Source organism: Pelophylax lessonae (genome assembly GCF_965119305.1).
Source record: "Pelophylax lessonae genome assembly, chromosome: 5".
Lineage (NCBI taxonomy): Eukaryota > Metazoa > Chordata > Amphibia > Anura > Ranidae > Pelophylax > Pelophylax lessonae.
In genome coordinates, this window is record NC_138772.1 from 401,106,200 (window position 1) to 401,131,366 (window position 25,167).

The window sequence follows — 25,167 nt, forward strand, 5'->3', positions numbered from 1 at the left end:
AACTAGTGAAGGACTACAGGTCCCAATGTCCCTGCATGAACCCCTCGCTGAAGAGGTGTCCCCCCCGGCCCCCCAACCAGTGAAAAATGACAGGTCACAGCATGACCCCGTCAGATATAAGGGGTCACATCCTTAGATCTCAGGGGTTCATGCTGGAACTTGTAGTCCTGCACTTTTGGGGGGATCACGTTCTTAAATCTCAGTGGCTCATGTTGGGACTTGTTGTCCTCCACTAGTTGGGGGGGGGGGGTCACATCCTCACCTCTGAGGGGTTCATGTTGGGACTTGTACTCTGTCACTTTTGGGGGATGTGACCCTCCCTAAAGCGAAGAGCTGCAAGTCCCAGCATGAACCCTTCAGAACTGAGGATATGGTACCCTCCCCCAACTAGCGGAGGACAACAAGTCCCAATAGGCGTATATTGATTGGTTTGCGCAAAAGGTGAGAGGAGGTCAGGGACAGCGCCATCAGGCAAGTCTGAAGGGGGAGGGTCAGTGATGTAAGGGGGGAAGGGGAATACAATAATGTAAGAGGGCATTAATATAAAGGCTCCCCTTATATCATTACCCCCCCCACACACACACACACATTCTCAGAGTTCCTGGGGTCCCCCTGGATTGCTCCACCTTCACCACTTTTAACCGGAATTTTCTTGGCGTAAATGGCGTTATGCTGTTGGGCCGGTATAATAATGCTATGGGGCTGGTATGAAATTATTTCCAGGGCTGGTTTTTATTCCCAGTCCGGCCCTGATGGTATCCAATCAGCTTCTAACTTCAGCTTGTTCAATTAAGCTTTGACAAAACGAAAACTAGAAGCTGATTGGTTTCTGAGCAGAGCTACACCAGATTTTGCACTCTGCAGTTTTAGTGAATCAACCCCTTAATACAGCTTTACATCTCCTTTATTATGTGAGAGGAACATCTATACTTTGTACTCATTAAATTCAACTTTGAGATTGAGTTTTCGTGTTAAACGAGCATAGACAATACGTTTTACATTACTAAAAACGCTGTTGTAGAACAACATTTATTATATGGCTTACATTGTAAAATAATTTCATATTATATTCCTTGCTGTAAAAAGGAATACTCATTATTGGACCATATTCTGTTAAATGATATTGAACTTTCTGCAACCCTCCCAATCCTTTTTGCTTGCTTAAGTTTAAATATTTCTATGAGCGGTAATTCACACTAGAAAAAAAAATACGATGACTGCTATGTATATAATTTAGACAAAAGTATTTGCTGTCCTGTGACTGCACAAGTTTAAGATTTGTTGGGAATTTCTGGTTTTCTCTAGCAATGGGCACGCTTGAGCACAGTTATCAAATGTAACATCTAAATTCCATTCCATGTAGGAAACACCTAAGTCCCTGAATAATCATTGCCTTGCAGATATTTCCATGAATACAAGTAATGTTCTGTCTGATTACTGATTTCATAAAATAATATTTATTATGGCATGCACATGGTGTGGCTGTATGTAGACAATTAACATTTCTCACTGTTTTGTTGAGTTTACTGACTACAAGTATGGTCAGTGATAATATAAGAAGTTCCAGTGGTAAAACTGTATACTGTATTCTCTCCGTAGCCTGCAATTGTCATGGACATGCCTCTGACTGTTATTATGATGCTGAAGTAGATTATCAGCGAGCAAGTCTAGATATACATGGCCAGTACAATGGGGGAGGCGTTTGCATTAACTGCCAGGTACTTTTTTCTGCACTGTTATTGTCTTTCTTTGTTCTTGGTTCTTTGAATACAGTAAAACCTTGGAATGAGACAAACTTTGTTTGAGAGCGTTTTGCAGGACAAGAAACATTTTTTTTTATAAATTTTGACTTGATAAACAAGCAATGTCTTCATATACAAGTAGCGTCATGTCACTACTGAGTTTAAAAGAGAAGAGAGGCACCTCGAAGTGTAGCAATATGGTTACATTTACTGAAGGTACAACATTTAGCAACTCACACGGTTGATGTTCAAAACAGGCACATCTAAGTATGCAGGCATCTGGGGTAAAGCTGTCCACATAGACCATCCTCCACACCGCCAGCAACCTCATCCCTTCCACGCTGTGTTCCACGAGCGCTTCAAGCCTCACTTTCAGATCGCTCTACTCGGTAGTCTTCCCCGTCACAACTGCAGACTGACGGCAGTGAGAGCTGGCGGTGAGGAGGATGGTCAACCATATTGCTACACTTAGAGGCACCTCTCTTCTCTTTTATACTCTGTAGCTCCTGCTGGATTTTGCTTCTAATCCCCTTGTGGAGGCGCCATTTGTGGATGGACATTTTAGGTTTACACAACCTATCAAATTGCTATAATCTTTTTATATGGACTATAAACTGAAGGACTTAAAAAGGTTGTGGAGTGAATCATCTGAGTTTCCATTATTTCTTATGGTGAAATTTGCTTTGATATAAGAGTGCTTTGGATTACAAGCATGTTTCTAGAATGAATTATGCTTGCAATTTGAGGTTTTACTGTATACATATTGCTTTCTATTTAGTTTAGTGCTTATGGAGAGCCTCATGTTTATGAAATCCACAATTGCAGCAATGATCTTTCCTATGCTCTTCTTGACTTCACATTTGGTTCTTCTGCGGACCTCTTTTCTTGAGCAGAGCGGTTAGAGGGAAAGGGTTCAAACATTTTTAGGGATAGTTCTGATGTCAACATTATCGAAAATCTGCACCAGGAGCACAGAAAACTCTAAAAAGCTAATGGGTTCTAGCTTTCCATTAATCTACTAAATAAAAGATTCCTCCTCACTTCCTTCTTTGGTATGTTGAGACTTGAGAAACGTTCTAACCCTTATATTAAAATTTTGTAGCTGGAGATATATGTTTATATTAGCAAATTAGGGGCCCATTAATGTAAATATTATTCACAAAATGTATTTCTCACTTTATGATCTGCCTATAAAGGCTCATGTCAATGGGCATTCATGTCAAATGCTGCATTTTCCTTTGGAACCCATGCAGCTGCATTAGGATGGAAATCACAGTATTTGACAAGAAAAGCCTGTGTTTGAATTGCTTTGCCTCCAATCCAAATGCACGTCAATAGTACATGCTATGTCCAAAAAAAAAAAAAATTTAGTGCAACACAAAGCAGATCCAAAGTAGACTCCAAACTACTGCCCCTAAAAGTAATTTGGATTTTTCTCACCTGCGATTGACGCTTGTTCCAAGCACACATCAAATGCTGCAAAACAATACCCGTCAACATGAGCCCGAAATGTATTAAGATTTTAACATCACTTTTATAATAAGGCCAACTTACAGCAGTTGAACAAGTTCAATATTACATTGTGTATTTAGAAGTAAATCACAATTTTATATATCATATGATCATCAAATAGTGAAACAGAATGCTTCATGTCAATTCTTGCCCAAGGAATTAGTCAGAGTTTAAGAAAGCTTACCTCTCCACATCACGTTCCATCTTTGCATACGATGTTCTACTGGCAGCAAAGCTATACCAGGACTACTGTATATTTACTGTACCACTTGTGATGATAGATAGGATCATTTACAAAGGAGTGGTTTGGTAAAGCTGTTTTGTCACTCCAACTATCTTACTCCAGCTGTACACTTATGTTTACAGTTCCCCATCAACATAAAGATTATGATTAGCTTAAAAGTGAAAAAAAATAATGTACAGATGACCTAGGGTAATCTTGCAATCTGTATCAGGTATTTGAGAGCAGAATGTAGTAAGTCACCAGTGGGCCACTAATATGGGATAGTAGGCAGGAATTCCTTCAACTCACCTTTACCTTAAGGCCCCTTTCACACATAGGTCTGTTTGTCCGTTTTTCATCCATCCGTTGACGGATGAAAAATGGACACCAATGCATCTCTATGTAAAAACAGATGATCATCCGTTAACATCCGTTTTCATCCGCTTACGTCAATGTCCGTTTTTTTGAACAGATGAATGTCTTAATTTTCATCCGACAGAAAAACGGATCAGACAGAAAAAAAAACGGATGTAAATGGACAAACGGTCTGCTTTTCACCCGTTTTTGCATTGGTAGTGGATGTAAAAAAAACGGATGAAAAATGGATGAAAAATGGATGAAAAACGGAAGGAAAACTGATACATTTTGACGTGACTGAACTGATGAACTGAATGGACTGTATGTGGGAAAGGGGCCTAAGACATCCCAAAAAACTTTTAAGGCCCCTTTCACACATACGGTCCATTCAGTTCATCAGTTCAGTCACGTCAAAATGTATCGGTTTTCCATCCGTTTTTCATCCATTTTTCATCTGTTATTCATCCGTTTTTCATCTGTTTTTCATCAGTTGTTATCCGTTTTTCATCCATTTTTCGCCAGTTGTTATCTGTTTTTCATCCGTTGTCATCAGTTTTTCATCTGTTGTCATCCGTTTTTACATAGAGATACATTGATGTCCGTTTTTCATCCGTCAACGGATGGATGAAAAACAGACAAACGGACAGCATGTGTGAAAGGGGCCTAACTCAAATAAATAAATAAATAATGCAAAGTACTTTTGGAAATGAATTGGCCATGGCCGTTTATTATTGTTTTTTAACAATGTATTATCATTAAAAACAAAAACATAAACACTTTAAACAACATAGCCACTACGGCTCAGGCTGTATCAATAAATACATCAGCGGAATTTCATAACTCCCAACTCCAAAATCAATCATACCACTTGTCCCTCTTTGTATATCTACAAAGGTGACCTACCACATAATAACAGCCACGACATACAGGGAGGGAGGGATGGGGAACACCACAGCTTGTGCCTTCTGAGGCGAATGAGCCCTAAAAAAGCCCTTAAAACTGAGCCCTCTTTTATAGGCCCCCCAGGCTGTTCTGGAATCTTCCCCAGAGGTCACGTGTCCCTGCAATACACGTGACCTCCTCAGCCTATACTTGACTGCCTTATGCAGCTCTTCCCGCCCTTTTTTCCCTGAGGAAAAAAGGAAGGGATAGAGAAATGATCCCGCCTTACTGCACCAAGGGGGGAAACTTGAAACCTCCTTTCCCCCCACTTCTCCCATGCGGAAAAGGGGGCAAAGAAACTGCCTTCCCCTTTTCATATCATTCTTTTTGCAGATTTAGTGTGAAAACTTAGTCACATGCAGAATTAGTTAACATATCAGGGCCTGGCAGGTTCCTTTTCTCAAGTCAACATAGTTGTCACTATGTTGGAATGAGTTAGGGACCCTGCAAGGCCCTGAAATGTCAGTTAATTTTGCATGTGATTGATGATTCTGCCTCTAATCCATCCTCATAACAAACACACATTATTTCCACTGACTGAGTGCTGCATAAAGTGCATCTTATTTATAAACTATAAGGTATATAAGATAGTCTATCTATATTTCCTATACTGAATATATTGTTTTTTTACTGGTACTTTGTAGCATAACACAGCAGGTGTGAATTGTGAGAGGTGTGCTGTGGGATACTATCGACTAAATCACGTTTCTAAAGAAGCACCTAATGGCTGTATTCGTAAGTCTGTAATATTTAAAGCTCTTTTAATATGTAAAGCTCTATCCTTTCTGAGACCTACAACTCGTTTAATATGATGCATTACAAATATATCAACTGTTTTTATGCATGAAAAAGGTGCCATTTGTAACTTCATGTGTTATCCATTCAAGCACCATACATTACGGTAACATTTTCTTTCTGACCACACATGTGTATGCCGAGAACTAGTCACACATGAAAAGTCTACAATCCCATAGTAGTTGTAGGTAAACGATTGTAAGAAAACTCTACACATATTGTCGATTGTACAATGTCACTGAATGCCACAGAGTACATATACATTACAGTCTACTTTAACAAGCTAAACTCTATACAGGCAGTCCCTGGGTTACAAAAACAAAGATGGGGTCTGTAGGTTTATTCTTCAGTTCAATTTGTATGTAAGTGTATGTAACAACAGCCAAAAAAATAATTTTTTGTTTTTTTGGATAGCATAGGGAAGGATTAACACCCATGTAGCATTTATTTGCTGTCTGTGTACTTGCTCAGAAGATTTCACCTCACTTTCTGTCCCTGGGACAAATGCATTTTGATAATTTTGGGGTTTTTGAGGAAACAAGGACTGGTAATAAAGCTTCAGTGGAGATCTCTTTTTCCCATGAGAAATCTTACAGGAGTGAATTTCCCTTCGTAGGGGTAGATTTCTCCTCACTTCCTGTTGTCTCCCTCCATTTGTAAGTAGGAGTCATATGTAGGGTAGATGTTTGTAACTCGGGGACTGCCTTCTAGTTGTCCTCTTTGAGTTTCATTCCATGTAATCCCATGCATGCTGAGATTTCTGTACAATTCAGAAGAGTATGTCACATGATTTGAATATAATGTATAGGTGCAGTTCACACTTTTGACATCATTTGACCCAAAAACTTGTAATGTTGCTATTGTTAGCTTGCAGCTGCAACCTTGAACAGTCAGATGGTTGTGAAGAAGGATCAGGAAGATGTTATTGTAAGCCCAACTTTACTGGGGAAAACTGTGAGCGGTGCTCCGAAGGGTACTATGGCTATCCGGTCTGTCTACGTAAGTATTTAAAGTGGTACTAAAGGTAAAATCACAAATGAAAAATACGATGCAGTGTGCCACTAGCATTAAAACAGATATAAACTCACAAAAATACTCACTCCCTCATACCCTCATTTCAGTGGTGCGTGGCGGGTTCCGGGTTTTTAGCCTACTGATTAGCTGTTCGGAGAAAAATGTCACCCCACGCATGCGTCCATCATTTCTGCACATCTGAAGCATGCAGGGAATGCACACTTAGCTGCACATGTGCAGATCAGTATGCATTCAATTGAAGACTGCGAGCAGACAGCTAAGTGTTTGTTATTGAGGAAGAAACATGGCATGTCTTTTCTGACATAAAAAGGTGCCTGCCCATAGTTTTTTATTAGTCAAGTTCAGTTCCACTTTAACAAAGCAATCTTTACTTTTCTGAGTCCCCTCCTGTAACATAGTTTTATTATCTGTTGAGCCAACCAGTTAGGCTGGCCATACATTATACAATTTTCTTACACTTTTCTGTACAATTTTCTTTAGGTTTACCTTCAACTATGTAGTGCAAGGGCCTGCCTAATTGGATACAATTGAAAGTGTTGTTTAGTTTTTACCTCACATTATATGGTTTTCAGTAAATCTAAAGGAAAATTGTACAAGTGAATTGAACATGTATGGCCAGCCTCAGCCTGTTATTCCTTTAACCACTTGCCGACCGCCGCACGACTATATACTGCGGCGGTCAGCCCCTCACAGGCAGAGCGACGTAGATCTACATCGCTAGCCTGGGAGGGTCTAGGGAGCGAGCGCGCGCCACCGGAGGCGCGCTCCCGCTCCCGAGTGGTCACGGACCCCCCCGCGCGTGTGACCGGCGGACCCGATGTCTGCCGGTCACTCGCCGATCGTCGGTGCAGAGGGAGAAAGGCAGGCGGCTAATGTAAACAAGCCGCCTGTCATTCTCCCCGGTGTAGGAATGGTGATCATACGGTTCCACTATGTAGGACCGTTGATCACTGTTCCTACACCTCAAGCCACTGCCAATCACAGTTAGAATCATGCCCCTAGGGACGCACATAACCCCTCCCTCTCAAAAAAAGTTAACCCCTTCACTGCCAGTGAAATTTTACAGTAACAATTCATATGTATAGCACTGATTACTGTAGAAATGTCACTGGTAACCCCAAAAGTGTCAAAAATGTCAGTCAAGGGTCCGATCTGTCCGCCGCAATGTCGCAGTACCGCAAAAAAAATCGCAGATTGCCGCCATTACGCCAAAAAACAACAAAAATTACAAAAAATCCTTCACTTTGTTAGTAAACGCGATAACTTTTGCGCAAACCAACCAAAATACGCTTTTTTGCGATTTTTTTTTACCAAACATATGTAGCATAAAACAAATTTGCTGAAAATGTTAAAAAATTTAGATTTTTACATTTTTTGGGGGGGGGGGGGGGGGATTTCATATAAAAAATGTGAAAAATATTATTATTTTTGCAAAATGCTATTTTTGTTTATAGCGCATGATCAAAAAATTGCACAGGTGATCAAATACCACCAAAAGAAAGCTCTGTTTGTGGGAAAAAAAAGGACGTCAAATCCATTTAGGTACAGCGTCGCACGACTGCGCAATTGTCCGTTAAAGTCACGCAGTGCCGAATCGCAAAATAGGCCCTGGTCAGGAAGGGGGTAAAACCTTCCGGGGCTTAAGTGGTTAACAGACCAAGCTATCCGGCAAAAGTGATAGTTGGAGAGTTGAGGCACTGGCAGGGGTTCTTACAGTGGTCAACTTGTATTAATTAATTTATTTAAAAAATGTGTGTCTCGTCTAAAATGCTCAAAATATCCTTAAAAGCCATAACATTATTGTTTTGAATCCACTTGCAAGAGAGCTTCCTCATGTCCAACAGATCATGTCTCATGAACTCCGCTTTTTCCCAAGAATCTCTGCTATGTTTTTGGCCAAAAATGATCTACCAAAATCATTCTGTGCAAAGCACATACATTTCAAACCTAATTATCACAAATAGCCCCCCTAGATGGGCTTTATATGTCAGTGCTGAAACGTCTGAAAAAGGTTCCCGATGTTACATATCGGATAAGGAGGATTTGGGTGGATGGATGCATTCAATTTATTAGGTTCCAGGGGTTAGGCATTCAGAAAATCTTATCCAATATACACATCACCTATTAAACAGGAGATTGTCCTGTCTTGTCTCTTCTTTTTCTCTAGGTATCATTTTCAGCACCAGAAATTGTCATTGTTATAGGCAATTTATTATATAGATTGCATACTCAGAGTTGCAAGTACTTTGTACAAATCTTTCTCAGCCGAATAGCTGAACCTTTAGGAGATATGACTTTTCTATTGGGACTAAAAGTATTGTTTTGATTCTTTATTTGTATGACCAATGTACCCAATAATCCCTTATGTTTTATAACTGTTTTGTAAGTATGTACAGGTAAGTTAAAAATGCTCTGATATCTATAGACAGAAAATAACAGTGGTTCCTAATAGTGAAATGAAAAAAGCGAGCATAATAATCACATTTAACCACTTCCCCACTGGGCACTTACACCCCCTTCCTAACCAGACCAATTTTCAGCTTTCAGTGCTCTCACATTTTGAATGACAATTACTCAGTCATGCAAGACTGTACCCATATGAAATGTTCATCCTTTTTTTTTCACACAAACAGAGCTTTCTTTTGGTGGTATTTAATCATAATAGGGTTTTTTATTTTCTGCGCTATAAGTGAAAAAAGACCAAAAATTCGGTAAAAAAAATGAATTTTTCTTCGTTTCGGTTTTAAAATTCTGCAAATTTTGTCATTTTTCCTCATAAATTTTGGCCAAAATTTTCTTTAGTAACAATAACGCAAATAAGTATACATTTTTTGGTCTTTGTGAAGGTTATAGAGTCTACAGGCTATGCCATGGTGCCCATCATTGAAAATTGATCACACCTGATGTACTGACGGCCTATGTCATTTCTTGAGATCCTAATGCCTCGTACACACGCAACGATCATCGGCCGACCGATCGGCCGTCTTTTTTCCAGTGTTGTTGTGTTGGTTGAAATGTGCTCTAGACTGCACACAAATTTTTTCGGCCAACAACAACCAACTTCAGAAGTGATGTCATGTGCTGGTTTACTTTCCGTGTGTTTTTTCTTCTCTGAGCATGTCCAGTCTTGCTCATCTGATTTTTGTCTGCCGAAATCTGTACTGACTGATGAACAATCGGCCAACAAAAATTTTATAGCATGCACACCAGATTTTGTTCGGCCAAAAAGTCGCAGTCGGTTGTCGGAAGCATCATACTAACAAGCCGACAATCGGCCGATCGGAGGTCGGCCGAAAATTCACGGCCAACAACCGTTGCGTGTGTACGAGGCATAAGGCACCTTTCACACTAGCGGACCATTCAGATCCGCCTGGCAGTTTTTGAGGCGGATCTGAGTCACAGATTAGCTGGCTATCCCCTCTACCCCCAGCAAAGGCTGCTGCTAGGGGAACTGTGCTTGGAAACCTGTCCGTTTATATTTGCTTTGCATTTTGAAGCTTTCTGCACCCTCATCTCTCTCTAGGTCATTCCCAGCAGCCCCTCCTGGCCTAGACTTCACAACTTTTATTGCATCAATTTCATATCTGCTTGGTCAGTTATAACTCAGATCACTTACATATGCAAACTACAAAAGCTTAGATTGTCATTGTAAGAGTTTGCAGCATTTAGGACCAGGGAGAGAGAGTCACTGTCTTCACATGGTAAATTTAAGTTTCTGCTCCATAAGGCCTAGTTTACACTTGTGGCTGGGAGCAGTAAAAATAGATGATTGAGCTGAAATTGTACCACCCCTTTAAGCTCCAAAGGCAGCCAGATGGTGTTTTACATATACTGCAATGCTTTACTTTGCAGCTACAACATAAATTTTACTCAAATAACTTGCAACATCATGCAAGACATGCAATTGCAGCGCAGTCGTGCATGCTTTTGAGGGTTAAAACAAGAAGTTAGGAGTTGACATATCGACTCCCGGCCGCCTTCAAATATAATCTGAAAAGCAATCCAATGCATATCCAATCCAAAACAAGCCCTAATTCTGCCGTTGGCGATGTGTTGTCAGCAGCACAATTGCCTATTTGACATTGCCCTTTTTTATTGCTATGAAACATTCTAAAATAACCCTTAGCACACTGCTATACGGTACTATGCAAACAAGGATTTTTGTTTACATAAATTGCATTACATGTTCAAGCTGGCCAACTGCATCAAAGTGATCTCTCTCTCTGGCCAGTCCCTACTTAACTCTGCAAAATGCCAAATGCTTGCTTACTTTAGTGGAGCTATAGCACCAATATAGGGCAAAAAGACAGTTGGGGAGATCTACAGACTCAGATAACTTATATCTATAACACATTAGGTGCTAAAAGGGAGGAAGCCAGAACTGAAAACTCTGAATTAACCTTATGCACACTGCTTTCACCCTTATATATTTCTAGCAAACCTTTACAATAATTGCATTATTATGGTGTTGGAAATCTTGGGATGCAGTGCAGCTTCTCCAGTAAGCTCTACATACTGAAATTTAGATTCAGCGAGTCATCATTTTGTAAGAAGGCAATACAAAACACCTTTTCAAGCTTAAAAGTATGTTTTTTTGTGTTGGTTAAGAGCCTTTTTCAGTAGCAGAGCATAACCATCAAGATAAGCAAACATAGTGAGTGGGTTGTCACAGTCATATTTAGATTCTGTATTGTCAATTTTTCAGACTATCATGGTTCATGCATTTGACTGAAAAGCGGTTTATGGTGATTAAAACAGGAAATAAAATCCTTTGTTGTGGGTACTGTACAAAAGATGAAAACACTTTAGGAAAGCTGAGAATTCATAGAAAACAAAGTAAACTCATGTAAAAGGTATTCTTTGAGTAACACAGGCCTTCTAACCTATTTATTATAATGGTAGCTGCCAGGCCCGACACATGCATGCATACAGTATCTCACAAAAGTGAGTACACCCCTCACATTTTTGTAAATATTTTATTATATCTTTGTGACAACACTGAAGAAATTACACTTTGCTACAATGTAAAGTAGTTAGTGTACAGCTTGTATAACAGTGTAAATTTGCCTCAAAATAACTCAACACACAGCCATTAATGTCTAAACCGCTGGCTACAAAAGTAAGTACATCCCTAACTGAAAATGTCCAAAATGGGCCCAAAGTGTCAATATTTTGTGTGCAGTGCCTTAACCCTCTCGGGCATGCAGTTCATCAGAGCTTCACAGGTTGCCACTGGAGTCCTCTTCCACTCCTCCATGACGACATCACGGAGCTGGTGGATGTTAGAAACCTTGCGCTCCTCCACCTTCCATTTGAGGATGCCCCACAGATGCTCAATAGAATTTATGTCTGGAGACATGCTTGACCAGTCCATCACTTTTACCCTCAGCTTCTTTAGCAAGGCAGTAATTGTCTTGGAGGTGTGTTTGGGGTCATTATCATGGTGTAATATTGCCCTGCGGCCAAGTCTCCGAAGGGAGGGGATCATGCTCTGCTTCAGTATGTCAATTGACATTCATGGCTCTCCCAATGAACTGTAGCTCCCCAGTTCTGGCAGCACTCATGCAGCCCCAGACCATTACACTCCCACCACCATGCTTTTCTGTAGGCAAAACACACTTGTCTTTGTACTCCTCACCTGGTTGCTTCCACACACGCTTGACACCATCTGAACCAAAAATAAGTTTATCTTGGTCCCATCAGACCACAGGACATGGTTACAGTAATCCATTTCCTTAGTCTGCTTGTCTTCAGCAAACTGTTTGCAGGCTTTCTTGTGCATCATCTTAAGAAGAGGCTTTCTTCTGGGACGACATCCATGCAGACCAATGTGAGACAGTGTGCGGCGTATGGTCTGAGCACTGACAGGCTGACCCCCCACCCCTTCAGCCTCAGAAGCAATGCTGGCAACACTCATACATCTATTTCCCAAAGACAACCTCTGGATATGATGCTGAGCACATGATTTTTATGTTTGTGAGTAAATTTCCTCTCATTTAATTTTAATAAACTCCATTTGGGTAGTGCACAAGGTCGGTGCGCCCTCTTCTTGTTCTATATACAGTGTTTCCATCGGGTTTCCCCTGACCCCAGGAGGGCAGCAAAATCTGTGCCTATACCCGGAGCCCTAGAGACCCACCGCCCCCACATCTCTGTCGAATGCAGGAGATTTTGTCTAAACCCGCCTGCTCTCAATCGTCTTTAGAATGTACGCTGAGCAGCGCATGCATCACTTTACATTCTGGCACAGATCCTGTGTGATGGCATGACTAAATTCCTGCACATGCTCAGTAGTGATATCATCCTATGACAGCCAATGAAGATGGCTGCAGCCCGGCACCCAGGTGAAGACAGTAGATGATGTTGACACTGGTGAGGAGCCTAGGACCATTGAGTCATAGGACCTTTGAGCATTATTATGGACCTTATTTCCACTTTAAGTCACATGCAGACCAATAGCATTTTCTGATTTGTCAGAACAGCTTTCCTTTAATTAGTCTTGTACCTCTATTAGTAGTCTTAGGACTTTCTGCAATCATGCATTCCTTCTCCTGCAATTTAATGAAGTAAACAATTGGGCACAGAAGATGAATATCTGAATTTGATTTGGTGTCAGCCTCTTGCTGTCCCCTATCATCAGTGGACTGAATTGGGAAGGAGAGGGGAAGGACTGAAAGCCAATCAGTTGTGTTGCATAAAATGTGCTTAAAAAAAAAGAACATGTCCTACTTCTTTTCATTGTGGTGCTATGCGTGTTAACACATTTAAGCGTACCACAACACACCTAAAACTCAAGATTTAAAGCAGTCTGTTTCCTTCATGAATAAAGCTTAGTGAAGTTAGATGGCCATTGGTTAATGTGTATGTCCCTCCCCCCCCCCCCCCTTTGATTCCACCATCCTTTACACGATCTATACCAAATTAGCTCCTCTCCGGGGACAGCATCTAATCCTGGGCGGGGACTTGAGTGCTATTCTGGATAACATGCTAGACACATCAAACCCACTCAGAGCTGTCCCTCTGGATCTGGCGGTTTGGGCAGATGTTCTCAATTTGCAAGAAATTTGGCGGTGGAAGCATCCGGGGGTCAAGTTTTATTCTCATGTCGAGTACCCATAAATCAGGTTCTCGTATCGATTTAATGTTTGGATCTGCCTTGGCCCTCTCCTGTGTTCGCACAGCCTCCTACCCCGGCAGAAAAAAACACAGGTAATGTTGGCGCTCCAGGTATATAAACAAAATGGGACACATTTAAAACCAAATATATAGGTTTTTACAAGATCGTTAGTCCATGAGCAAAGGTCTATAAAATTATAAGTTCCAGATAGGTTGATGGATAAACAACAAAGGGCAAGGCTCTTTAAAAGAGTGAAGTCAACTCTGTAAATAGGGATAAAAAGAACACAAGAAGAGCGCCCCTAAGTGCAGTATTTTAATAGGTACAAACAGAACAATAGTATATTCACATAGGTTAAATAAGAGACTCAAGTGGGACAGGGACCGGTGGTGATACTGGAGCAGTGTTGCCGAGATCCGAGACTGCGAAGCCGAGATGTCAGCGGGACACAGGGAGGGTGCCGGCACTCAATGTTTTCCAGGTGGGCTACGTCAGGGAAGGGCGGAAGAGGAACACAACGCATTTCAGAGCATGCATGATGGCCAAACGGGGCTCCTTTTTCAATGTGTGTATATTTTTATATCCTTGTGCATGACTTATGACTTTATCATTATCTTCATCATTATACTGTATATATTTTTTACTCATTCTCTTCTGTCACATGTAGTGTGTTAGGTATTTTTCTACATATACATATATTCCTTATACAGTGTGTATATTTTACTTTTATCCATGTATCCTTTTACCCTTTGGTACAGTGTTGTATTACTGTTATGTTGTTTCATATTGCTTGTCTTTTTTGCTAGTTTTTTGCTCCTGTGTTTTTTTTCTCTGTATCTTTATGACCAGTCATTGCCACGTTATGGTTTGTTTATTTTCCATCTATTGCCCTCTTAATACTTGCTCACATGCCTACTTATTAGGCGATATCTACTTGGCTTCCTCATCGCCCTGTACACTTGAAAAAGGAGCGCGCATGCCCCGTTTGGCCGCCGCACATGCTCTGAAACGCGTTGCGTTCCTCTTCCGCCCTTCGATGACATCACGCGCCTTGACTCTGCGGTTCAAGCTGGTCCCTGACGTAGCCTACCCGAAAGACATTGAGTACCGACACCCTCCCTGTCTCCCGCTGACATCTCGGCTTCGCAGTCTCGGATCTCGGCCACACCGCGCCACGATCACCAATGTCTGAATTTTGGCAGAACAATGAGGATTCCATCTCCCTTGATGTGGTGTGGGAGGTGTGCAAGGCTCATGCTAGAGGTGAATACATTTCCTCTATTAAGGCCCCGCGCCCAGATTTTTCCTCGCAGACCACTCAACTGGAACAGTGTGAGTCGGAGGCCTCAGTGGCTTTTGCAGAGGATCCAACTCCTGAATCATTCTCGGGCCTTTCGCAGATTAGGAGGGAGCTCAGGCTCCATTACACCTCATTGGTCCAGTCTGATTCACAATGCCTGGCTGCCAAAGTGTTTGAATTAGGCGATAAAAATGGAAAAATGCTAGCCAATTTAGTAGCAGAACCTTCCTATCAAACTGTGATTCCTGGAATACAGTCTCCCTTGGGGGGCTATGTTATGGACCCAGAGGGCATCCTAAGGGAATTCTATCAATTCTACAATATGCTGTATCAAGATTCCCCTCTGGACCTGAATGGGAAGACGTACGGTTGTCACTTTTGTCTGCTGAGGATAGGGAGGTACTTGACAAATCCCTATCACTCTTGAAGATCGAGGCTGCTATCCAATCCTTCCCCAATAATAAATCCCCAGGGCTAGATGGTCTGCCAGGAGAGTGGTACAAACCCCATATGACCCTATTGGGCCCTAGGTTACAAAAACTTTTTGCTCATTGTTTGGAGGTTGGACAATTACCAAATAGTATGTATCAGGCACATATTGTGCTATTGCCCAAGTCAGGCAAAGATTTGATGCAATGCTCTTCCATAAAGACAGGTATCACTTCTGAATTACGACCTAAAGATCCTCACTAAAGCCCTAGCCAACAGGATAATGCACATGTTACCATCAATTATCAACATTGACCAAACTGACTTTATGCCTGGCAAATCCACTGATGTTAATATCCGCAGGGGTTTCACCTATCTCCAGCTTCAGTCTGAAGAGACTACTTCGATAGTCTTGGTAGCCTTTGATATCGAAAAGGATTTTGACACAGTCCAATGGGGTTACTTGATGCAGGTTTCAGTGCGGTCTTTCGTAAGTGGATTGAGATAATATACAGCCCCTGTAGCTAGCATTAAGCTGAATGGCAAGTTGTCGTTTCCCTTTCCGATCCAGAAGGGGACAAGGCAGGGGTGCCTACTTTCACCTGCCTTGTTCGCGCTGGCCTTCGAACCATTGGTGGAGGCATTGGGGGGCATCTGATAAGGTAGCTGGGATTCGTGTGGGCTCCATTGTAGACAAGGTAGTGCTGTATGCAGATGATTTAATTCTCTTTCTATGGGACCCTGGCCCTTTACATTTGGAAGCCAAATGGATCCTGGACCGCTTTGCTGCCCTTTCTGGTCTACATACTAATTGGGGTCTCAGAGTCTCTCACCCACCCCTTACAGCCGCTATGAGGGCAGTTATTAAGGCCTGGCATGCTGTCATTACTAAACCCAATATAGTGAGGGGTAAAAGTTCCCTATCAAATCCACTTTGGAACAATCCCGTGCTACCAGAATTTAATTCCTTACCAGACCCTGGTCCTTGGGCTGCTAAAGGAATCAGATACCTTTCAGATATTTGTGATGGGAGTGCACTATTTACATTTGATAGGTTGAAAGATACATTTACACTGCCTATTGTGTTCTTCTTCCGATTCCTGCAACTCCGACACGCCTATTCAGCGCAATTTGTTCCTCCTTGTTTAGATTGGAGCAGTACGATTTTGGAGGTTCTCCTCCGGGATGACGCTTTCCAAAAAAAACACTTGATCTACAAGTCACTACTTCCCTCCAATCATGTGGGACTAGATGCCATGCTAACTGCGTGGCATTCGGAGGAGCAGGACTTGGACAATGAAGACTGGGACAGCCCATTTCAAGTACTAATATTAACTAAAGACCGGCTGATCTAATTTAAAATAGTGCACAGAATTTATTTTACACCACAACGACTACATCGCATATACCCTAATTCCTCTTCTTGCTGTTGGAGATGTTCTAGCGACCCTGCTGGATTTGCCCATATCTTTCGGGAGTGCCCTCAGATTAGAAGCTACTGGCGGGAAGTGACCCAGTTTATATCTACCCTAACTACTATACAGGTCCCTGTAAAAGTCGTGTTTGCCTCCTGGGGTCGGTTGACTCTCTGGCTGTTAGTAGGACGATGCATATTCTCTTGGGGCTCTTATATAGAGAAATGTCCCTATGAGGCGGTCACCATGGACATAAAAAATGTAGCAGTGCCACGTCCTAATTCATTTAGACAAAAAAGAAGCTTAACAGCATGGACTTTCCTGGCACAAAATCACACGTAGGCTATTCAAATCAAATTATTTATTTAACGTATCAATATTAAAAAGATATGTATAATTCATACACATACATCACAGATAAAAAAATCGTACAAAATATGTGGACACACATGTGAAACCACATTAAGTAATCATCACTAAGCAACTTACCACTCAAATTTAAGAAAATAAATCTGTAACTCTCCTTTACAAAATCAACTGGCAAATAGCAGCGATTTTTCAAAAAGATGTATTCGGATTAGTGGTAGAAGGTTGTGGTAAGGCAACTCCAATGCTTCACATCTGTTTAAGGCTCAGGCTCAACATGTTTCATGCTTACGTGCTTCCTCATGGGCCTGTCATTAAGTACAAAAGGAAGGACAGCCCAAAGAACGTTCCTAAGCAAATGGAGGTGGGGACGCATCCATGGACACTAGTATTCTTGTAGTGAAAAGAATATCCAGTAAGTTTATTGAAAATTATGTCCAGGTGTATTATCCAGAACCGAGGGTCCTAATAGTGTATACCAGTCCTACGAGGGGAGAGGCTCCCCCCCCCCCCCCCCACGGGTGGGGCTGCCTCTCCCCTCGTCGGACTGGTATACATTTCTTTTTATTTCAATAAAAATAAATTTTTGATGCTTCATATATTGTACCAGTATACCTCGGCTAACATTGTAGCTTTTGGTCATAAGTCGGAATCGCTGCAAATCTGAACAGGATCTAGACAGGGCTGTTCCCTCTCGTCCTTTCTTTTCGTCATCACTATAGAAACATTGGCTATTGCCATCAGGTCCAATTCGAACATCCAAGGCATGTCGAGCGTAGGCAGAGATCATAAATGCGCATTATTTGTGGATGATCTCTTATTTTTAACGGACCCTATCACGACCTTACCTAATCTGTTCTCACTTCTATCTAAACCGATTTCCGGTCTGAAGGTTAATTAATTTAAATCAGAGGCGCAGGACATTATCCTCCCCACCTCAACCTTAACCTCTGTGCGTACCTCCTTCCCTTTCCGGGGGTGTATGAAGGCCCTCCCTTATATAGGAATAAAACTTACCCCAGATGTCTCTACCCTATATAAGGCAAATTATATTTCTATCCTCACCTCTATAGTAGGGGACCCTAAAGAATTGGCAGAATCACTTTCTTTCCTGGATGGGCAGAATAGGAGCGACCACCCCAGAATCCATTATTACTTTCGGTCGTTGCCTATACTGGTTACTACACCCTTTTTCAAAAAACTTCAATCAATAATCTTTAAATTTAAGTCCTGAATGTTGCAGAGTGGCTCATTCTTGTTTGTTTGTCTAAAAATAGCTGGGAGGTCTGGGAGTCCCCAATTTCTTGCCTTATTATACAGCGGCCCAACTGGTGCAGCTTTATCAAGAGTTTTCTACGACATACCAACTTGATTGGGTAAAATTAGAGGCCCAAGCTTGTACTTCGCTCCCTATTGACCACCTACTCAAGATCTCCTCTAATGAACGTAGGGCAATTCTGAGTCCCTCACTCTCACAGTCCTTGAATCTCTGGGACATGGTGTGTAAAATATATCCTCTGAAGTCACCCCATACCACAGTGGCCCCCATTTTTAGAAATCCACAATTCTCCCCTCAGCAGCATCCGCAACAGTTCACATGGTGGATCAGCAAGGGCCTTTACAAGACAGCCCATTTTATAGATCATGAAGGAACTAGAAAACCCTCTTATTTTCTGAAGACTTTACAAATGCCACTGTCAGAGATATTTAGATTTTGCCAATTTACTCATTATTTGCAGACATTGTGTCGAGATCAAGGTGATATAACTACACAGACTTTTTATGAAATTAAATGTTTGAGTGGCCCGGGGATGCACGGTAGTATATCTTTCTGGCAGCTAAGACTACCATAGCGAGAGTATGGAAAACTCCTGTAATAAACCTAGCATTAGTGAAAAACAAAATCTCCTGGATCATGATCAATAAAAAAAATTGCTAGTATCCTTTGTGACCAACAACATCGCTTTGAAAAGGTCTGGAATCCCTGGATCAGATACCTTCAGTCCCCGTAGGGGGATGAAGTGGGGGCGGTGGTCTGCAGCATGGGGATCTCTTTCTTATCCTTTTCTTTATTTTCACTTCTGTCATTTCCAATTTTGACCTGGACTTATTTCTTTTTTTTCTGTACGTTTAAAATGGGCTTTCATGGTTACTTTTAACCTCGCCCACGCTTGGAAATGTTGTGTTCTTTGGATTGACAAAGGCAAATTTGGTCCATCTTTGCAGAATTTACTTTGCAGGACTTCCCTTCCATAACAACACCCCCCCCTTTTTTTTTCTCCTGCTTAGGAGACAGATAGGAATAATGCTTATGAATTGCCATATATGTTAAAACTTGTTACTATGCCTATAGTGTACAGATCATCTTGACCGTTGCGCTCAATGCGTTTTATATGTCTTTACCTAGGCCCCTTGGGCTGTGGACAGTAACTATGATACAAAATAGTTCTATTACAACTAGAATGTGTTGATTTTGATAATTTCCACTGTAACACCATTGTTTAATATATACTTATATTATTTTGTACCCCACAAAAAAATTATAATCTCTTTATTTATTTTATAGGAATTCCATTTTACCCTCTACCTACTACATCGTTTTCTTCAACGCCACCTGCTGGCAGCATAAAAGGCAAGCTATAATAAAATGTAGTTGTAAATCAGGTAACATGTTCTTATAACTCAGGCTTAAAATGGGTAAAAGAGAAAGAAAGAAATGAAGAACACATCAAGGTTGATTAAGACCTAATTTACACAGCACTGACACCTGTAGTCCTTGAATGGGCTGCGTGCCTATGTTGCTTGAGTTGCAAGGTGCTGGCAGTCTGCAAATATAGGCAGCCTGTTCAAGTCTATGGGAGTCCAACAAAGATCAGCACTTGCAGACAATGGCTGTGAGCACTAATCAGTTTGTTCTGGAGGGGGTAGTCCCCCTGTCAGAACACAATAGCACAGCAGGGGAGATCGCTGCACTAACTTTGCAAGTATTAGTACGGCAATCTGTCAGTTTTTTTTTTGTTCAGCTTGTTGGGTTGAACGAAAACAAACTGAGTGTGTGTACCAAGCTTTACACCAGGGGTGGGGAACCTAAGGCCCGGGGGCCATATGCAGCCCTCGAAGTCATTTGGTCCGGCCCCCCGTGCAGCTGAGTCTCTTAGCTGATCTGGCAGAATGGAGCTGATGCTTCCTGTATAGTTCCGGCTCTGTTCTGACAGTCTGAGTGAGGCACAGCGGAGTGACATCAAATGAACTCCGCCTGTGACCAATACAGGAAACATTGCCTCTTCTTCCAGCAAGGCGCCGCTGCTAGCCAGCATTTCCCGCCAGCAGCACACACAGCAGTACCAGCCAGAGCCAGCAGTACCAGCCAGAATCAGTAGTACTCACATCAGTACCAGCCAGAGTCAGCAGTACCCACAACAGTACCAGCCAGCAGTACCCACAGCAATACCAGCCAGCAGAACCAGCCTGAGCCAGCAGTACCAGCCTAAGCCAGCAGTACCTACAGCACAGTACCAGCCTGTGTTAGCAGTACCCACAGCAGTACCAGCCAGCAGTACCCACAGCACAGTACAAGCCAGCCGTACCAGCCTGAGCCAGCTGTACCCACCAGCAATACCAGCCAGCTGTACCCACCAGCAGTTCTTTTCAAAACTTACCACCCCAAAGAGTCGAGTGCGCTCCAGATTGACCGACGCAAACATGGAAAACCAGTTGAGAGTAGCATCATCAATACCAGCTAACATCATACACCTCACCAAAGAAAAGCAGTTGCAGCCATCACATTAGGGGTGAGTTAATTAAATGTTTGACCAAATATAACAGGCACATTTTTAAGTTGATAATTTTATACAAATGATTTTATAAATACCCAAATGGCCCTTAGCAGAAAAAAAGGTTCCTCACCCCTGCTTTACACGATTGAGAATGCAAACACATGTTGATGTCTCGTAAAGTTCGCTAGTTAAACGTTCGTATGGATTGTTTTGTTTTTCTCTATGCCTAGCTGATTCAGTGCAATCACGTTTCTTCAATAAAGGGTCTAGAAACATGGGTGGGAGAAAATGTGCTGATGGGAGGAGAAGGATATATAGACCTTTCATCATCCTTTTAGAATTGCATGCTTCCAGCTGATCTTTTCCAGCCAATTAAAAAGGAAAAGCAGCAATGCCATATATGATTTATTTTGGTATGCAAAGTGCCATATTCTGATTTAAAGCTGATCTCTAGCTTTTAAGTTTAACAGCTGGTTAAATGCAAAAAAGTGACCCAATTCCTCCATCTACATATTTGAGGTGTATATGTATACAGAAGTTGATCGGTAGATTGACTTTTGTACAACCACAGTACCCAATAATTGATCAGAAATTCAGCCAGCTCCTACTGAACCGGTCAAATTTTGATCCATGTATGGCCAGCTTAAGGCTCTCAGCTGGAGGTCAGCTTATGGCTGGGTTCACATATGCTGAGGGCAGCGATTCACAGCATAGGGTCCGTTGCGTCCCTGTTCACTGATTCAGGTGCGAATAACTGTTGAATTTTTGCCTGAATTTGCACCTGAAACTAAACCAAAGACGCAATGGACCCTTTTTAAATGTGGTTTAAATTTGTTGTAAACACATTAAATCAATCTTACATCTGAAAACAAATGAATGAAATAGGGTTTACTCACACAATATTGTGAACAGAATGCACCAAACATTTAGTGATACAATTTACATGAAATGCTTTAAATGTAGTAAAATAAAAACATACATAGAAAGTGATTACACTGTACTTATTGTGCTATAGAAGCTTGTACGTATGCTTATCTGGAGCCTCTACACAAATATCTGTACAAGGAGTGATTCTTCATCTCTAAAGTTGGCCAAAACCAAACAGTCTAGTTAAAGAGAAGTCACTCTTTAGATCAACTTCTAATGAGCAGGAACGATCATAGATGAATCACAATTTGGCCAGTCCCTGCTGAACTGGCCAAATTTTTGATCAATCTACAACTAGCTTAAAGTGTTACTAAGAGAAAAACTTGGTGGTGTGAATACCAACAATGACACAAAGGATGTGATGGATAAATTAAAAAAAATGTAATAAAAATAAATAATAAAAAGTGCAGGATTAAATCCTTATATAGGAGCTGCAACAGACACGTGAATGCGTGAAAATGTGAAAAATTTAAATATTACTAAATAAAGATTGCGCTCAAAAAACACTTGTGCAGGATGAAGGCCTTAAATAAAGGCAAAAGTGCATAATATAAATAAATAAATATTCAACAGACAAAATAAAAAAGTGGATAATCATGTGCAATCATAAGTCCTTAATAAAATGGACTAAACATATAGTCCATAAAAATAGCAATGAATGTCCAAATAGATATATTAATCTTGATGGTGACAGTAGTAGCTGCACTTGATTAGTAGTGTATACCTCCACCAAAATATACAAAGACACCCGGTGTGCACTCAAGGCTTACCGGATGAAATGGACCCCTTAAGTTACAGGGGGTCAATGAAGGCAGACACAGGGCACCACAGATATGAGCACCCGATACCAGGACAGGCAACAATTCCAATGTACTCCAAATAGGTCCTCCTTTGATCTCACTGAGACTGGGGATGGACTCCCATAAACCGTGCCTGCTCTGCTGATGAAGCTTCACCCTGCAAAAGGCGTTGAGAGATAACCTCACATCTGCTTATAACCCACTGGTACCTCAATGGACACTATCCGGTGCCCGTTCTCCGCCAGACGAGGCTTCCCTAAAAAAAGCTAGACCAGTTCTGGGAAAGTATTCTTTAGATGGATGAAACTAAGATTAATCTGTACCAGATTGACAAGAAGAAAAAAGAGTGGTGAAGGCTTGGAACAGCTCATGATCCAAAGCACACAATGTCATCTGTAAAACATGGTGGAGGCAGTGTGATGGCATGGGCATGCATGGCTTCCAGTGGCACTGCGTCATTGGTGTTTATTGATGATGTGACAGAAGCAGCCAGATGAATTCTGCAATGTTTAGAGTTATGTTGTCAGCTCAGATTCAGCCAAATGCAGCAAAGTTGATTGGAGGGCGCTTCACAGTAGATATGGACAATGATCCAAAACATACTGCAAAAACAACCCAGGAGCTTTTGAAGGAAAATAAGTAAAATACTCTGCAATAGCCAAGTCACCTGATCACCTGATCTCAACCTAATTGAGCATGCATTTCACTTGCTGAAGGCAAAACTAAAGGCAGAAAGACCCACAAACAAAGAAAAACTGAAGACAGCTGCAGTTAGAGCCTGGCAAAGCATCAGAAAGGAGGAAACCCAGTTTTTGGTAATGTCCATGGGCTCCATACTTCAGGCAGTCATTGCCAGTAAAGGATTCTCAACAAAATATTAAAAATTAACATTTTATTTATGATTATATTCATTTGTCCAAATACATTTGAGCCCCTGAAAATGGGGGGACGATGCATGAAAATTGTTGCAGTTCCTAAAATTTGTACTTGATATTTATGTTCAACCCTTTGAATTAAAGCTGAAAGTCTGCACTTAAAATTCATTTGGATTGTTTCATTTTAATTTTTTATAAAGAGCCAAAAGTATCAAAATTGTGCCTGTATCCAAATATATATGGACCTAATTGTATATATAGTCCATCAGTGAACCAAAAGTCCCATTACAGAACATCCACAGTGTGTGGTCCTCCAAATATTAACATTGGTGTAAGGAAAAGAAAATTAACTCTGCAGCCGAGTAGTAGTTACCAAGCACCTCTTACCAGAACAGTGGGGCCATAGATTATAATGGCTGGAAATGCATGAAGTATAATTCTACTCGTTCAATAATCATAATAATAATAATTTGTAGCACTCTAAAATTGCAGTAATTCTAATGAGATACAGTAATTGCCAACAAGCAGTTAAAAAATTCAATAGCAAAGAGGTTTTAATTCCAGTGCAGCCCTAGCCTTAGATATATGCAAACTTTTTGCACTATATAAATCCTGTACAATATCATAATAATGTTGCATGCTGTCAATACCTTTCAGTATTTCTATAGGGTGGCAGGCATGGCCCACCCATCCTCATATGCCTGGGAACACTGCATCTGCTGATTCCCCCATATTCCTTGCTGTAGTTTGACAGATTCGGCCCTAACCATACTTTTTGCTGCACTAACTACATACTGTATATACTCACAGGTACACCAGCAGCTTTGACCCAGGTCCCAAGTCACCCAATGCACATCTACGCAATGCACATCTACAGTAGAAAGGAACTAGCAACACATGCTTTCCTTCAGTAAAGTGCATTCAAGTAATAGTGCATTAATAAATATTTGAAAACAATGTACAATCACCTATATATAGTAAATTTACGTGAGTCCATCCTTCCTTATATATATATATATATATATACAGTATATATATATATATATATATATATACACAGTCCATAAATAAACAATTCAATGTCCATGAAAAAAGTGCAGTCCCATACATCAAATGCTCTTCAGTAATTGCCTCTGATCACCACAGTGCCCTTCATCCCACCTTCTCACCTGCTTGAACAGACAAGGAGTCACTGCTCAAGGTGGTGTAATTGCCTGATGACTCACACAGGTGCATGCCCCGGCTCGCCTCCGTGAAAACTTGATAAAAGAAAAGGAATTGGCAGCACTCCAGGTTGAGTCAAAATCCAGGTTTATTGACTGGACATCCAAATATGACAATCGTGACAAGGTAGACGCGTTTCACACACTGACTGTGTGCTTAATGGTAATGATTAAGCACACAGTCAGTGTGTGAAAACGCGTCTACCTTGTCACGATTGTCATATTTGGATGTCCAGTCAATAAACCTGGATTTTGACTCAACCTGGAGTGCTGCCAATTCCTTTTCTTTTCTCACCTGCTTGAATGTACCTCACTAATCAAAGGAGGTCTATA

At 41.3% G+C, this 25,167-nt stretch overlaps 1 protein-coding gene across 1 annotated transcript in view; it reads left to right on the plus strand.

Moving 5' to 3' along the window:
* Nucleotides 1-25,167, plus strand: part of LAMA3 (laminin subunit alpha 3) — a 244,360-nt gene that overhangs the window by 55,172 nt on the left and 164,021 nt on the right. Inside the window, exons 8-11 of the mRNA XM_082258666.1 lie at nt 1,600-1,718; nt 5,421-5,511; nt 6,439-6,570; nt 19,800-19,865. Of these exons, the coding sequence (XP_082114792.1) occupies nt 1,600-1,718; nt 5,421-5,511; nt 6,439-6,570; nt 19,800-19,865 (408 nt within the window). The remainder of the gene's footprint in view (nt 1-1,599; nt 1,719-5,420; nt 5,512-6,438; nt 6,571-19,799; nt 19,866-25,167) is intronic.